The following is a 16206-nucleotide window of genomic DNA, read 5'->3' as shown; positions in this document are numbered from 1 at the left end:
ACCGATAAAAAATGAAGATCCAAACAATTAGTTGTTCCCCCATCGGGACTCACTCGAGCACCTTGTCTTCCAATTAAAAACTGTTCTGCCCGCAGGGGCAACGGACTTCTAATTCTCCGTGGCGCTCTCTCTTTGCTCTCTCCCTGAAAGTCCGCACGTGGAGGCTGATTGACGATCCCCCGATTCGAGATTCTCAATAACCATCGAGGACTCGCGCTCTGATTCGCTGGGACGGAAAAATATACGAGTTAAGCTTCTTAACGATGCTCGGTAATTATTTCTCCGTTACGTACTTACCTCTCGCCACCGTGCGTCTCGCTCAAGGTTATTAAATATTATTATATCTGTCATCTTTAGGGCTGCAGAGAGAGAGAGAGAGAGAGAGAGAGAGTTCTTGCTCTACAGCCGCAGCTCTCGCACGTTTGAGATATAAAACTTTAATGAGAGGATGCATTATGCAAATATTCCAGTGCCGCACTCTTCGGGTCAATGCAGCCCGAGCGGGTTACACGCTCCTGTATTTCATTAGCGAACATGTAGCTAAAACCTCTCTCCTCGCTTTATTATCATCGCCCTCATTTACCCGGCGATAAAAAGAAGCGCCCACTCTTTCGTTTCGATAGAATATGCAGAGAAGCAGCTAACTTTTTTAAGCTGTACGATTCCAAAGTTTCGAAAGTGTCTTCCTACAATTAATTTGAATACTTCACGTTTTACAACGAATTGACAAAATTCTACGGAAAATCAATCGTACACACGCTAACATGTGGCATAAAAATTTCGGAGCTTTTAGCGATTGGCGTTTGCGAAATGGCGATTATCCAGACGTTCGAAAGAATTGCTGATTCCCACATTTGTTTATTCTTTTTTCACGAATCAGTATCATCTCCTTGTTTCATCAATTATTACGAAAAATGGTTTGTAGTTTTTGGTAAATCAACCACTTCTACGACTTTTCATGCCGAAAGCAGAGCTTCCTTTCATTTCTTCGTTTGGCGAGTCTGCTGCTCAATAAAAAGCTCGAGTAAGGAGAAACGCGATCGTCTTCTTCGTTTCTATTTTTGGCGGGCTGTAATTCGATTCTTGGACTGTGCATCTTCATCTTACATATTCGAGACAACCGAGCCGATGTTATTTTATCCGTACCTTATATCTGTCGTCTCCACTTTAGAATTTTCAAGACATTCTATTCACCAAATTGAATCTAACTTTGCTTAATTTCAATTTACAGTGAGGTCGAAGAGAGCTTGACGCCTCTCGGCCGCTTTCACCCGCCACTCCGCAGGCCCTCGTCTTCTAACCTCGCTCCCTCAACTCTCCCCCCTTCTGTCTATTATTAGAGAAGTAATTCACGAGCCATTAATGTATTCGCATTATACGTGCCTACCTGTGTACAGTTTTGAAGGGGAAAATTGAATCGAGTAATCCACTCGAACCAGATTAGCTTCTTATTCAACTTACGACGTAGAAAAATTTTCGACAATTTTTAAACCGTAACAAAAGTTTTGCATCAATTATCCAAATCTTTTGCAGGAGATATATATTGTTTATTTATTTTGTTTTTTTCATTCTTTCTTCACGTAAAACTTGGCCGGATATTCGGATGTGCGATAGTATAAATCTTTCTCCTTCTTCGTCCATTAGTATTTACAAATTGTTTCCACGTAAATGTTTTACCCACACGGAGGTACGATGAGAAAGGTGAAGGAGTTCACGTTTCCGCTTGATAAATCCAAGAATCGTCCCAAAACTAAAATGCGTCCTGGGACGTACGAGATTTACGGCTGTACAGGCGCGTGAAAGGATATCTCCATCAGGACCAGGCCTCGCGGCTTATGAAGGATACATTTATCCGGCCAGCTATCGCAAGCTCGCGTGTATCGGGATGTACAAAAAGGCGGTCATTCGTCACACCGAGATACCTCACCATTAAAAATTTACGTGGGTGGTTATTCGGTAACCCCTTCGGTAACGGCTGTACGCCTCCTCAGCCGGCATTAAAAAAATACATGCATAATTTATTTGTGGTCGTCAACACGCGCGTTACGCGAAAACGAGCATCGTGTTTCTTTTTCCTCTAGCTGAGTTTCTCGTCCCGAGTATTGGCAACGCGACTCCCGTTAATTAAGCCAGTGATAATTATCTGCCACCGAGGGCTGGATTACACGCAGTGTTCGCAAAGCGAATGAAATTTCTAAAGTCCACAGCAAAGACCGGCCGTCAATCTCGCTGTTGATGTCAACCTGGAACGGAAACTTTCGCCTCTGAGCATTCGAGTTGAACTTCGAATTCGGGTTTCGCGGACATTCGGTAAAATAACCCAGGGCTCCTTAACCGATGCGCAGTTAAACACTCTTGTAATTACCGTAAATCCGTTTACTCCTTCTAGCCGAGGACTCCGATTACTAATCGGAAATTTTCTTTCAAGGGTGTTGAAACTCTGGGAATAAAAAGCACTTGGAGCGATAAATTTGTCGCTCAATCGAGGATTGTTTCAATATCCGCTGATTATTACAGAACGGAGGTCGTGGTCACCGAGCATTCGTTGGATTCCAGATTGGATTTCAAACGCGTTTTTTACAGGATCGAAATAATTTGAATCTGACCAGATTGCGATTAATTGCTGTGAAAACGGATCTGGATTAACTGGAAATTGTCATTAGTCGTATATTTCTTTCTCGCCGCTCTTTCTTAACGGGTTTTGCAAAATAGGTTTGATATATTAGCCTGCTCATCGATCCGTCCGACAACTGCAACAATTTGGCTATCCCCTGAGCGGAGCCCTGATTCACTGGGAACATTACCGAAAAATCTCTTGGTTTTACATCCCAGCATCCATCCACCCCGGTTTAATGGATTAACCCGTGAGAGACGATGAAAAAAGCCAGTTTTTCGTAGTCGACCAAGTTTTTCGGGCGAAATAAAAAAGGGAAAAAGAGTAAAAAATTTGCAAGAAACGTAAAGATATGAAAAAAAAGGGGCACAAGATTTAAGCTCATCCACTACACGGTTCCTGTTATATGTGCCTTGAAATTTTTTTAACTCTGCTAAGAAGCGAAAAATAGGGTCGCTTTACACTCCGAGGAAACCGTAAGGAATGTGCAAAAGTCGTTTGAGATCGCCGGTACGTTTCCGCGCAGCGTATATTCCTCACGTGTCTCGACGTTTAACTGATGGCCTACCTTATACTCCTCAGCGAATGCACTGTGCATATTTCCCCGCATCTCCTGGATCGTGAAACATTTGTAATAACTGGAGAGCCGCCAGATATGAGTTGTCCCAGTTTTTGACAAAAGAAGAATGGAAATTTCCTGCTTCATAGTCGGGATCCGTACCTTATCTCTCCATTAGACATCTTCAGCGCAGCTAAATTACTCCTGACGAGTTTTGCCTTCGGTGCAGTAATCCACCCGTACCCGTTTTTCGAGATTCGCGCGCTACCGGATGCGAAAGGGAGTGAAAACGGCCGGAGAAAATCGAGGGAAAAATAAACGCTTTATAAAATATACATTCTATAACATACCGGTAAAATGGAAAGCAACAAGAGAGATGGAACGTACGCGTAATGCACATCCATTAACGGTGCAATATCGGAGTGTAATTAGCCGGAGGTACGAACCGGTATCATTACGAAGTCGTTCGTGTTTACGGGGAAAGCTTAGCGAGCGGAATTGCTTCGCGGCAATTGAGGAGCGAATTTTGTATAATGTCAAAAAGCAATTCGATCGCGATTTGAATGATAATTTGAGGATCGTGTTTAACTTCGTACGACCATCGTTTACACTGCACAGCAGCAGCAGCAGTGGATTAATGGATCGCGCCTCTCCTCGCTCCTCGGCGGCTCTCATCAGCGTGTTTTTAATCACTCGGAACATCTCTACCAATTTCCTTCGACCCTCTTCACCGGCTGTACCAGCGAAGCGCTGGGATCGGTTTTGATCAAAGTCGGAAACGTCTTTATTAGACTCGTAACCGAGGGTCAGGACAGCTCAAAAAGGCACCCGGCACGCCTAAGCACCGCTTTTGGCGCCCAATCAGCGGACACTGGTATCAGAATTCGTTGAAATTGGACGCTTGCGGCGAACGAAAGGCGTTGGCTTGCTTTCCGGTATACGGCTGGGTTGAAAAGGGGTAATGCTCGTGGAATAAAAGCATGAAACAAGTCTGGGAAAAACTTGTCAAATTATTTTGCATCACGGTTGTTAATCCGAAGGTGACGGTAGACTGTCGCTTATGCATCAGGTGGAGGGAAAGTTTTGACGATGTTAGTAATACCGTAATATAAGCGATAAATAAAGGCAACGCCCGTTCAGCCCTTGGAAATTTTTTAACGACGAAACTTTATCCACCTGTATTTTTACACCGTAAAACCGTTCGGTGGGGTATCGATTCTCGGGAACAGGCGCTGCTGCGGGATATAACGCGTCACTTCTCCCCTGCGTATATCACGGTTAAGGGGGTCGGTACGCTCTATAAAGGGGACATGAACTCTCATCTTTCCCTTTCTTTACCGAATGGTTCATAAATAATAAAGCAGATCTGAGATCTCTAGTGCCAAAGGTGTGCCTTTTGTACCAGGCTTGCTTGCATTCTTAATGGTAATTCGACAGGAGTTGGTGCGGGAAGAGCGGTCTGGCGGATAAATAAACTACCAAAGTCAACAAGTGGTATGTGTTGTTAGTATTATCCCACGTTTGCTCTGCGGGAGTCTGCGAAGTGTGAGCAGAAATTAACCGCTCAAGGGTTCGGCGCAAGAGGGAGGAAGGAAGCTGGAGCGTTCGGTTCAAGAATGTGCCAACACGACGATGATGATGGATGGATCAAACCAAAAGCGCAACACCAGGCGGCACTCAGACACGTTTAAGTATCGGCAGACACTTTGTTTGCACCTGAATTACGCGACTCGCAAAGCTTTTAGGGAAGACGTGTCACACACCCGAGTTATTTCTAAGGTACTTATCGGAGTGTGCACGGTGGGTGAAATTGTCTACTTATCGTTGTACCGAGTTACTTACCCTCCGCTGAACCAGCGGCGAAGTTTCGCCACTCGGTAAAAACGGCGACTCGGCGAAGAATGAAACGGAATGGAGAAGCTCAATCAAATCCGGTCCCATCGAAACCTTAGTCACGAAAAGTAACGAGAGTCGTAAGTTTCGCCCATCGTCGTCACTCGTTTACAATGTCGGTGATATGGAGCGGAAGTTGTCGTTCCGCGACGGCGACTGACGTAAGTCGATGAGAAAAAAAGCTCGAGGACGCTGCCGTATCCTGTCTCATCTGTGACCGGCCGCTCCGTGCAGGAAACCGGGTATAAAAATCCTCTCATCCGAGCAGCTGAACCTGATATCATCCACTCCGCGGTCCTCGCAGATTTCACTTAACCTCCGGCAGCCGCCTGCGACGTGCAAGCATGACAATTTTCAATTTTCTCGCAACATGAATGCCTTACCTACGGATTGGCGGGGTGCGAGTCAATCGAATCAATCGACCCTGCCCAAGCACCTCGTCTTTTGTCACGAGAATTTCATTTCATAACTTGCGTTACTAATTAGTCAAGATCGTTCTTTGCCGATCGCCAAAGATCCGAAGTGAAATTTGTCACTGGAGAGAAATCAAGCCGTGCGTTTCTTGACCTTGGCTATCCGGAAAGGGCGGAATGAGGAGGATCTTCGGGCCGTGAATCAACGCGGCTGACATATCGGTATGGCGTGAGTTATTAGTGGACCTGGAATAAGCCGACTCTCAATCAGGGAGATTTACGCTCACCGCGATAGGTGCTACGGGAATCCTGGATTCGCGGTTAGGCTGCACGGATCCGGTATCGCCGGATCTCCGGTTTCTCCCGCGTTACAAGATACGAGAAATTCTTGAATTTATATTCCGGATTTAATTCGGAAGATGGAGGCCTGCCCGGCTGGTATGATCGGTTCTCAACCCTCGCGGTGCGCGTATCGCTGAATTAAAGATGCGTGGAAAGATCACGAACGAGAGAGCGATGAGACTGGAATCGAAAGTGATAGTACAGGGTATAGGGAATAATTCATTTAGGCCTGATTGTGGAATTCATTCCTTTCTCTTCGCCTAAGAGCAGAGGAAAGTATCGAGGCCTTCGACTGTTCCCGGAAGCTTTCGAGGTCCTCTGATTGAAACGCAGCAGCGCGATTCTCGATTACTTCAGGGATCAACCGGTGAGAATTTTTGAGGGATTTCTCTCCAGGTGTGGATGAGATGCGAAAACGCTGGACTTCGCGAAGCTGTGATAACTGATAGTTGGGGGAGAATAAGAGCCGGAATCGAGGAGAGAAGACTGCCTGCAATATTATCCTGACTGTGCTTGAAGGGCGCCTCGAATCCTGCCGTAAATTACGGTCTGGCTTAAGCTGAAAGAGGTTTCCAACCCCGAAGAATACTCGCATTGCCTTGGAATTTGATCGAGTGGTTTGAGCGAGCCGAAAGTTTCGGAAATAATAACTCAAGCGAGGGAAAAATAGAAGAGCGTATTACGTGTGGGGAAAAATGATGGCCAGGACTGCGTCCGCTGTACGTCTGTTAAATTTCCCACTAAACAAATTCTCTATCAAAGACGCGGCCTGTGAGAAATGGTACTACTAACGATCAAGAATGTACATGGAACGTAGAGTAGAGTCGAAAATGTGTCGGAACAAAGAATTTACTAAACAAAGGTTTGGAAAAGGTACAACTAAAGCTGATCAAATTAAATCTCGTGATTACGTGAGGCTAATGTGATTCTACTCGTGTTGTTGATACAGCGATGTGTTTTAAAGAGTAAAAATTCTTCTCTAGTTACAGTTATGCAACGAAATCAGCCTCGTTAGATCTTTTCAAAGCTTTGTAACATGGTATTTTCGGTCAATGACTTTATCGACTTGACTATGAATTTTCAAAAAAACCTGAAAAGTGACTCTTTTCTACAATCATTCTCCAAATTGAGATATGTGAAATTGCGTTTGTGTCGGCTTATTTGCAATCGAGCTCCAAAGGTGCGCTTCGTAGGGCGTCTGGAGACAATCGGTTTCAAGGTGGTTCAAAATGAGGGTTAATGGTGTCTACAGTTTCATTACCATGAAAGAGGCGATTCGGCGGGCGCTGCGCTGCTCGTAAAGCGCACTTAGCGTTACGAATATGGACTCCGAATTACTTCATTCGACGTTGCTTAATTCTAACGTCGAATAGGAACAGGCTGTTATACTTTGGCACAAGACGACATCGGCGCCGTTTCATAATCGCGGCGCCATTTCGCTTGTTGGATTTTTGCTCGGCTTCATTTCCTTCGCGAAAGAAACTTCGCAGCCGAAATTTTCCCGAGCGAATAGCCGGGATCCTTAACCGACTAAACGACAAGTTTCGCGAGGGTTATTTTTCACGCCTTCATTTATCACTTTACTCAGATTTTTTTACGTCTTAGCTTTTGGAAGAATTACAGGCGTCGGCGTGTATCTGGGACCGAATTTGGCTCGTAATTCATCGGCTGGACTAGATTAGGTTTCTTCTCGAAGTAATTAAAGAGGACATTCTCCTTCGGGACCATTTTTTCCCCGCTCTTCCGTGAGCTAAGTGAGCCGCCTGCTCGAGGATTTACGACCCGCGAAGGACACTTTGTTGAAAAATTTTTTACGTTTCAAAAGGATAATGCGTGTTTAACCGTCCGTCGGGCGATCCGTTTCGGAAATTTATTCATCCCTCGATCCTCTTCCCTTATTTTTCAGGCAAAAGGAGAAAAGTTGTACAATACGTATACAAAACTCGGTTATTCGAACAATCAGACCCCTAGGCTGAATTGTAATCGGTACGGGGTTTAATCTCATCGCCTCTTTGTAGCTTTCGTCGTTCGATTTCCACTTCTCTGATAAACGATCATGAAGCTCTCCACCCTTTTGGATAAATCACCAAGTCTGGCCGGTATGTATCGCCTCGTCAAGTTTCTAACGACGAATCAACTAAATCAGAAATATCGATCCGTCTGCGGGATTCGAGGAAGTTGTCGACCGTTTATCAATCTCGGAGAACTTGTAATGCATCTCTGAACCCGAGAACATGTATTGCCAACGAGGGAAAAACTAGGAAAGAAACATTGTCCGGATAATTTGCAAAGTTTGTTCGACACAAAAGAAAAACAGAGAGAGAAAGAGAGAGAGAGAGAGAGAGAAAAAAAAACAAAAAAATATTGAATAAGCTTACGCGAAGAAAAAGAGGATAGCGGAGAAATTTCTTACAAAGTTGAATCATCAGTTATACACAAGTCTTACGGGACTTCGTAACGTAATTTTTCTCGTCTCGAATCACGGACTAACTCGAGATATTTTATTTTACGAGCTAATATACGTACAGAATAAACCTCCGGGGTATAGTTGCAACGGTTCTCGGCAAACAACTCCGTAATTAATTTTGCGAACCTGCAATCCTCTCCGCATAATCCAATATGCACTCGGCGTTACGATATAACAATGCTTGTACTTTCGACGCGTCTTTCATAGTCAGGGAAAAGAATTCCGACGGCTTCTAGAAGCCGCTCTAAATCCGCGGTTAAACCCCGGACGCAATTTATCACCCGACTGCAGGGAGATTAAGGATGTGAAAGGATATTCTAACGATGAGAACGCTGCGAGGCTTACAATAGCAGCTGTTTTGTTTTCAGCGGTTTCCCATCAAAACTATTCCCTCCATTTTACACGTAATGCCATCGAAGTTTTGAAGCGTAACGAAAAGGGGCCGAAGAAAATTTACTCAACTATTTGCGAAACTTGTGACAGCGCTCTTTAGCCGTGGAATTTTGATGCCGGGAAATACGATGAAAAGTGCGCGCTTTTCCGACACGCGAAAACTTTCGCATTAGCCGAAGTTGAACCTAAGATATTCACATTCCCGGTCGCCGTTGGCTTTTTGACAGTTCAACGGTCGCGTCTTGTGTTTAAAACTTCCGTCGCTTATATAGTTCCAACTTACAACTACTTTTTATTTTGTATCCAGTTTTCAGGGCGTTAATTATCGAGATGCACGAGTTGAACAACAAAACGTATTGCAGATTCGTTCGATTCCAGTTTTTTGACAAAATTGTTTTTCGTGAATTTATTCAAACGGATTTTCTTCGATGTTCAATGTTCGATCCGGTGTTCTTGCCATCGGTAAAAATGAATGCGAAAGCGTTTGTCTTGAAGGATTAAATGTTCAACGATGCCAACGAGATGAAAAGTAAATCATCTCATTTCCAGTGGAATTATAACTAATGATCTTTCGAATAAAGGAAATGATCGCATTTGATTATTTTAGAATTTCAAAATGAAGTAACTAATCGATGTCTAAGCTCTTGCAGAGAAATTTAGTCTATAGTTAAGTATTTTCACTTACCTGTAAACTATCGTAGCTCAGAAATGCGTTGGTACGATAAACGAAGAAGTACTGCTTCTTGATTCTTGCAATTATTAAATCAAGGAAAAACCAAGCCAAGATCCACAGCTAAAATCGTCTCAATTTTCCCGTTTCAGATCCGCGAGATGGTTTCGATACTGCCGAGGTGATGTGGGGGCGGAGATGGCGGCTGGCCGTGTTGGCCATTTGGACAATATTGGCGCACGGCCGAGAAACCGGAAGCGAAGGAGGCAAAGTCACCCTGACTCCCGGTAGAAACATTGTCACAGGAGTCGAGACGCGGAGCGATCCGCCAGCCGCGATAAGAAATCCGTCAGGATGGAGAGAGGCGAAGGATAACGAGGAGGTGGATGGAAATCGGCCTGGCATCGCTGCAGCTGAACCGGAAATGAGCGAAAGCGGTAAAAACTCGGTGAATAACCGTCTCGCGTCCGAATCGCCGGACTCCGGTCACCGAGAGATCGAACTCCTCGTGGGAAAAAGCGAGGAGGATACGCAGGCTCGCGAAACCAAGTCCGGAATCCGGACGTCGAGCGATCTCCGAAAAGTGGAACGCGGTGCTCCCGTCACGCCGCCGGCGGAAGAAGAGACGACGAGAAAGGACGAGGAACGCGATGGGACGTCGCGACGCGTATCGAGGGTCAAAGCGGCGTCCGTTGACAAGGATGTCACGGTGGACACGAGCGGAAAAGAAAAAAGAAGAAGCTTTTCGCAGCGAGAGGGCTTAAAGAAGGGTGTCGGGGAGCCAAGGCAGCCGGGGTCAATCAAGGGTCGATTATTCGGTACGAACCGCGGGGACGAGGAACGGAGAGACTCTTCGGGAGCGGCTTCGCCGGAGCTGGTAAAGATTGCGGAAAAATTTTTAACCGACGATCCACCGACGACGACGATCAAGAATCTCGTCTCCGGGGTAAGAGGGATAATTGAACCGACGAGTGCCGGTGATCTTCGGAGTCGGGGCGAAAGCTCGACGGCAACGACGGCCAGGATGATTTCAGCCCCTGGAGTCCTTAGGGGGCGGGATGTCGAGGAAGGGGGGAGTTCGACGCGGGTCAACGACCCCCTTCAGGGTCATCGAGATTTGGCGATAACGAGAGGGACGAAGGGCGAGTCGTCGGCGGATATTGAACGTTGTCGGAATTGCTGCCTCCCTCGAGGAGCGGGAAACTGCATCGAAAGACGGAACGGGGGATCAGGGTCGACCGGAAGTCACGTTGGACCGAGCTCAGCGGACGATTTGTCCGCAGGGGGAAAAGGCGAGGGAAAATTAGAAGGGGGGAGGAGGGATACCGAGACGGACCAAGAAGTTGGAGCCACCAGACGCGAGACGATCCCTGAGTTATCGGGGAAGGTATTTCTGGCGAAAGCGTGCGGGGAAATTGGGGTGTTGCGGCCGGATATCGGCGGGGGAAAACAAGACGAGACGACGCCGGGTAGATCGCTGATAGCGAGACTGGGCGATAAATATTTAGCCTCGAAGAAGAAACGGGGTATGCGGGAATCGTCCTCCGGCCCGCAAAAAACTCGCGGAGAAGCTACGAGGACGATTTACCCCGGCGAAGTCGTAAGGGATGAAGAATCCACCCTCGGCCCGTCCGATGCAGAACCCACTTTTCACCCCGTCCCGATGCCAGAAGTGGCCGAAAGTAAGGAACCCCTTTTATCGTCGATATTCGTCAGCCGGAACGAGACGACAACGATGACCGAAGGGGGGGGCCAATTGGACCGAGTTTTTACAGGGCAGGAAGATGGGGATGAATATTATTCGCGCATTGACGAATCCACCGAAGCCGCGGGCTCTGAAGCCTCCGTGTTTCTCGGCAAATTCGCGACTCCTGCATCCGTAACTTCCGGCCTCCCGGAGCACGACCTTCTCCCGGTAGCCATCGAGGGACCTTTTAGGACGACCGAGAACTCGGCGGAATTCGAGAACTCGAGCCGGTCGACCGCCGCGTTGAATCAGTGGCCGATCAAGCACAGCGCCGTCGTCGAGGGCGATTTGGTCCTCGGGGGACTGATGATGGTCCACGAGAGGGAGGACTCGGTCACCTGCGGCCCCGTCATGCCCCAGGGTGGCGTCCAGGCCCTCGAGGCGATGCTCTACACCCTCGACCGGCTCAATTCCAACGGCGGCATCCTTCCCGGAGTTAAGATCGGCGCACACATTCTCGACGACTGCGACAAGGACACGTACGGGCTCGAGATGGCCGTCGACTTCATCAAAGGTGAGTCGACTTTGTCAAGGGGAAGCGAGTCTCTTTCCTTTCGCTTCGTATTTAGATTTTATCAACCGTCCGACTACCGAGGATCCGATATTCGGGGCTTCTTGGGAGCAGGAATACGATTCATGGTGGAAAAGTGAGCTAGAATCATATTTCGAACAACAATATTCGTTCGGTATAAAAATTGATACTTTGATTGCAGTTTTGTCATTAGCTGTGTTTCGACGTTGCTTAATGGCGTCGTGGGTTTAAACAAATTTGATTTCCATTTTGATCAACGTCGTGTTTTGCCTGTAATCAAAGTGATGGACTGAGCCAACCAAGCGTGGTTTCTGAATTAATTAACCAGAGTGGAGTCGAGTCTTGATTGATTTCAACGAATCTAGTTCATCTAAGTTGAAGAAACTTGGGTATCGGATTCTTTTTCATGGAAAATGTCCACCTTTCCAAACGAATCTCTCATCAAATGCATTGTTATTCATACCGCGAAAATCTTTCAAACACACGTTCCGGAACCGTGAAAGTTAGTTCAAGGCTTTTTCCGATCTTCGTCTTACAGCGACTCAACCTTCGTCATTTCCTCTTAAAAATAATTCCATTTAGGTATTAATTTTCGTTGAATAAATTCGTCGAATTATTGTCGAAGTGAAAAACGCTGGTTACACGTGCAGAAAAATTGAAAATATGCTGATGCTGTGAATACTCGCGTGATTGAGAATACCTGCAAAACATTCCAAATACGTCGCGCAATTACGCGAATGAAAAGCAAGTACTGGTTCCCTTTTATAAACGCGGTATAAAAATCTCTCCCACTCGTAAAATTTTTCAATGGCTCGTTGATTATCGTCGTTTAAGTTACCGTCCTCGCGTTCCACGCGGGAGAATATTTGATAAATTACATCGAGTTGCGGAGAGGGATCAAGAAATATTTCACCTGGCTTAATATCAGAATCAATATTCAACACTCGGTAACATGAAATCCGAACAGTTCGTAACGAACTTTTATCCCTGGAAGTACTCGACTCGTACACTGATAATTCATCCCCTTTCTATACAGAATTTCCATGAATTCGAAATCGATCGAAGGCGACTAGCTAGAAATAAAAAAAATCGCCAAACGTGTTTCTTCGAATACACATACCGTCATCCAATTAAGCGCGTTCCGATTGCGTTTTTTATATTTCCGATTTACGTAGGCAGTAATTTGACGCATACTCGATCTTTATTTTTGTCACTCAGTTCGCGCGATAATCAATCAGCCAGCTAAGAACTTGCAAATTAATCACCCGCCGTAGACATGTGAGTTTATGGATTATGAATAGAGATTATGCTGGATGAGCTTTGTCGTTTACTGCCGCGGCTTCCTTCCGGATTAACCAGGCGTACAGCCTAGCCGAAAAACACCCGTCACAGCGGGGTGAAGGAGCGAATTTTTGCGAAGCGAGACTAAAGTCGACTCACTTTGGCTGAATTTCCTTGAAACAATATCCCTCGATCAGAGGGTGGAAACAGGGAACGACTGATCCTCGAAAACTTGAAAGAGGGATGTTCACAGTGATCCGATTCACATTTTTTATCGAATTGTTGGACTACCAGCATATTGGTGAAAGGATAAGGGGAAAAATGGAAAAACAGTCCAATTCTGTTTCTCATATTCTGTCAATTGGTTTAATAAAATTCGTTCGCAGCTGCATCTCTTGACTTTTCGATCCAGGATGTCGTTGCCATTAGAAACTTTTGGCCGAGGCTGTACTCTTGAACGTCCCTAATTCCTAGACTCTAGCGTCTTCTTATCGTGACGTGCACGAACTTAGCGAAGAGAAAATCCTCTTCACCCGAGTCTTAAGTCCCGAAGCATCCGAGAGTCGGAAAAGAGGGTTGTTTATGTTTTGCAGAACGTTGCATGGAAGCGTGACGGTCGTTTCCAGGGAAACCGGCATAATAAACCACTAAACTCCAACCGACGGCTAGACTGGAAAAGTTCGGTCAGAAGAGCGATTATCGGATTCGAATTATTAGCTCTGATACGACTTTCCGACAGACGGTCGTCCGTTCTACATCCGCATTCCGTTTTTCCTTCCTACTTAACTTATTTTTTTCATTTCTTCTACTTTACTCCACCTCTTTTGCTTTCGGGTTTCCTCCCCTTTTATCCCACACACTTTGCTCTCCATGTTTTCCACTTCCCTCGTTCCTTCTCAAAGCGTGCTTCACCAGTAAAACATCACGGAGTGAATGCTACACTAACGAACGCTAATAAAGAGCGATCCAATTTGGCACCAATTATTACTGATTACCCGCGGCGCTACGCCGAAAACACTCGTTCGACGTGCACACCGGCTCTCGGTTCAGACCGCTGAGGAATCAGCTGCCCAAAGGAGTTTAATTGGCGAAAATTTATTCAATTATTACCGAAGTTTGAGAGCCGGCTAGGCCGGAATACTCGATTCTCACCTGCGCCCTCTTCGTACATTAAACAATTGTATCGAGCCGCGGTTTTTATCGCACGATACGTGAAACCCACTAATTGGAACGTGAAAATTTGACGCGAGTACCGCGACTTTGATATTCAAATTGTACTCGCTTTTCTTCAGAATTATCGCGAGTCGGACTGCAGAAGCCTCAATTCGGCTCTGGCGAGAAGCTGCTCGATGCCAGATATTCTCTACGCGTGCCTTTCCGAAAGTTGTCTTCCACTCTCCACGTTCCACTTTCCAAAGTGCTTCGAGGAGCGTGTTTTATTTTTCTTTACCTAAAACGCGAAGGATCCCGCTGCGGCCATTAGCTCGATGAAGTTTTGATTCGATTTGTCGTGGGAAAATGTTCGCACCATCAAAGGAATACGAGACTCGCGCATTGAGAAAATGGTCGTTGAACGTCGACGGCTAGATTGCTCGTTCAACTTCTTGTTTATAGTTGTTTGAAACTTTATTCAAACTGTAGTTGTTGCAGCGGCTTATCACAGGGTATACAGGATATGGGAAAACTGTCGGCGACAATGCGCAGGGAAAATTTAATAACATTCAACGTTCGTCGATGCGGAAGATTTTACGATATTATTAAAATTTTCACCCTCGAACTCAATCATCGCTCTATCGGAATTCTTCCGTCACTGGATAACTGTTTGAAGTTGTTTTCATATTGCGAAGCTTCGAAGTTACCGTCTCACCGATAATCAGACTGCAACCCAACTCCGAGTAAGGACGCCAAGCCTTGGAAAAAGTGGAACGACCCTTCCCAAGATTTTTCCACCCCGGGACAGTAGACGCGTAGCCTGATCGTGAAAATATGAAAAAACGCAAGGGGAAATCGGAAAATGAAACACCTGCTATCTCGAGGATCATTTCCCGTGTCAGGAAACATTCGGAACTATCTAGAGGGATCAGTGTCAGAGGTCAAATATCGACAGAGAAAGCTCGGCGTCAGCCTCTTCGGGCAGAAGGGAGCAAATGACCCGGAAAGAAAAAGAAAGAGCGAAACGAAGGAAAAACACACAGACAAAGGATAAAGAAAGAGGAGAAAAAGGGGAGTAAAAAAATAACCACGGGTTAGTGTATAAATCCGGCCGCGGTTTCTTGGCTTTCGAGAAAAGGCATGACGATAAATAACGGTTTACCGTAGCTACTCTGTTCGCGCGATTAGTGATGATACGGTTAAAGATTCATGGGAACGTTATACGACGTACGGACGAACGATGAATTTGGGCGTGGCTTTAACACAACGAGGAAAATTAATCTCGACCCTCATTCTCCTCGTCGTTCCAATTTGATTACTTTATTCCACTCTGTAAACCCTCCGTTAATTTGATAATATTCGATCAACTTAACTTCCAGGAAGGGTTTAAATAGCCGGGGGAAAAGCCGGTACAACGTTTTTGTACAAATCTGAAAGTAATTTCTTTAAAAAGTTGTTCGAAAGTTTGAATGAATTTTTACGGATAGCTTTGACAGGCTGTTGGAATAATTTGACTGAACAAAATGTCCCAGCAGGTGCACTTTGCGCTCGTGTTACTTGTTACATTTCTGTTATTGAGTATGTCATGTCAATATTAAAATGGTTAAATCAAAGCAAGAGTTTTAGTCGATCTGTTGGGAGATTCTTTTTTCCAACCGTGCGGCATCGACGAAACGAAGCAAGTCCAATTCGAGGACTTGTTTCACGTTACAGAGATGACGGGACAATTTTCCTTCGGTTTTCCCCTTCTTGTCTGTCAAACAGTGATTTTCGATTTAGGCTGACGTCTAGTACTTCGCCCGACTGCGTCGCGAAGACATTCGATTCATCGTGAATCAATCGAAACGCCAGTTCTCTGATTTCTTACGATCCATCTGGCAGCTAAGCGGGACTTGCGTTAGATTGTGACGAGATTTATTTTCTTATTAATTGCTCATTTATATTAAATTAATCTAGACAACATAAAACATGTAAGAATGTTCAATTTAAAGATTTTATCAAAAAGAATGAAATCTTTTATTTTATATCGGAGCTAATTTTATCAGTTCATCTTTTTATATTCTCAAAAATATGTTATCTTGCAGCCATCATTTCATGCAAATACAAGATTATTTTAAATTTCCATTCATTCAACTCATTCATA

At 45.3% G+C, this 16206-nt stretch overlaps 1 protein-coding gene across 1 annotated transcript in view; it reads left to right on the top strand.

Annotated features, from left to right (window-relative positions):
- Positions 1–11749, top strand: part of LOC124212327 (uncharacterized) — a 52371-nt gene extending 40622 nt beyond the window's left edge. Inside the window, exon 2 of the mRNA XM_046612218.2 lies at positions 9504–11749. Within this exon, the coding sequence (XP_046468174.1) occupies positions 9536–11749 (2214 nt within the window). The 5' untranslated portion in view covers positions 9504–9535. The remainder of the gene's footprint in view (positions 1–9503) is intronic.
- Positions 11750–16206: the final 4457 nt, after the last annotated feature.

Source organism: Neodiprion pinetum, chromosome 2 (genome assembly GCF_021155775.2).
Source record: "Neodiprion pinetum isolate iyNeoPine1 chromosome 2, iyNeoPine1.2, whole genome shotgun sequence".
Lineage (NCBI taxonomy): Eukaryota > Metazoa > Arthropoda > Insecta > Hymenoptera > Diprionidae > Neodiprion > Neodiprion pinetum.
Note: the sequence above shows the minus strand (reverse complement) of the source record. Positions and strands in the feature narration are given on the sequence as shown.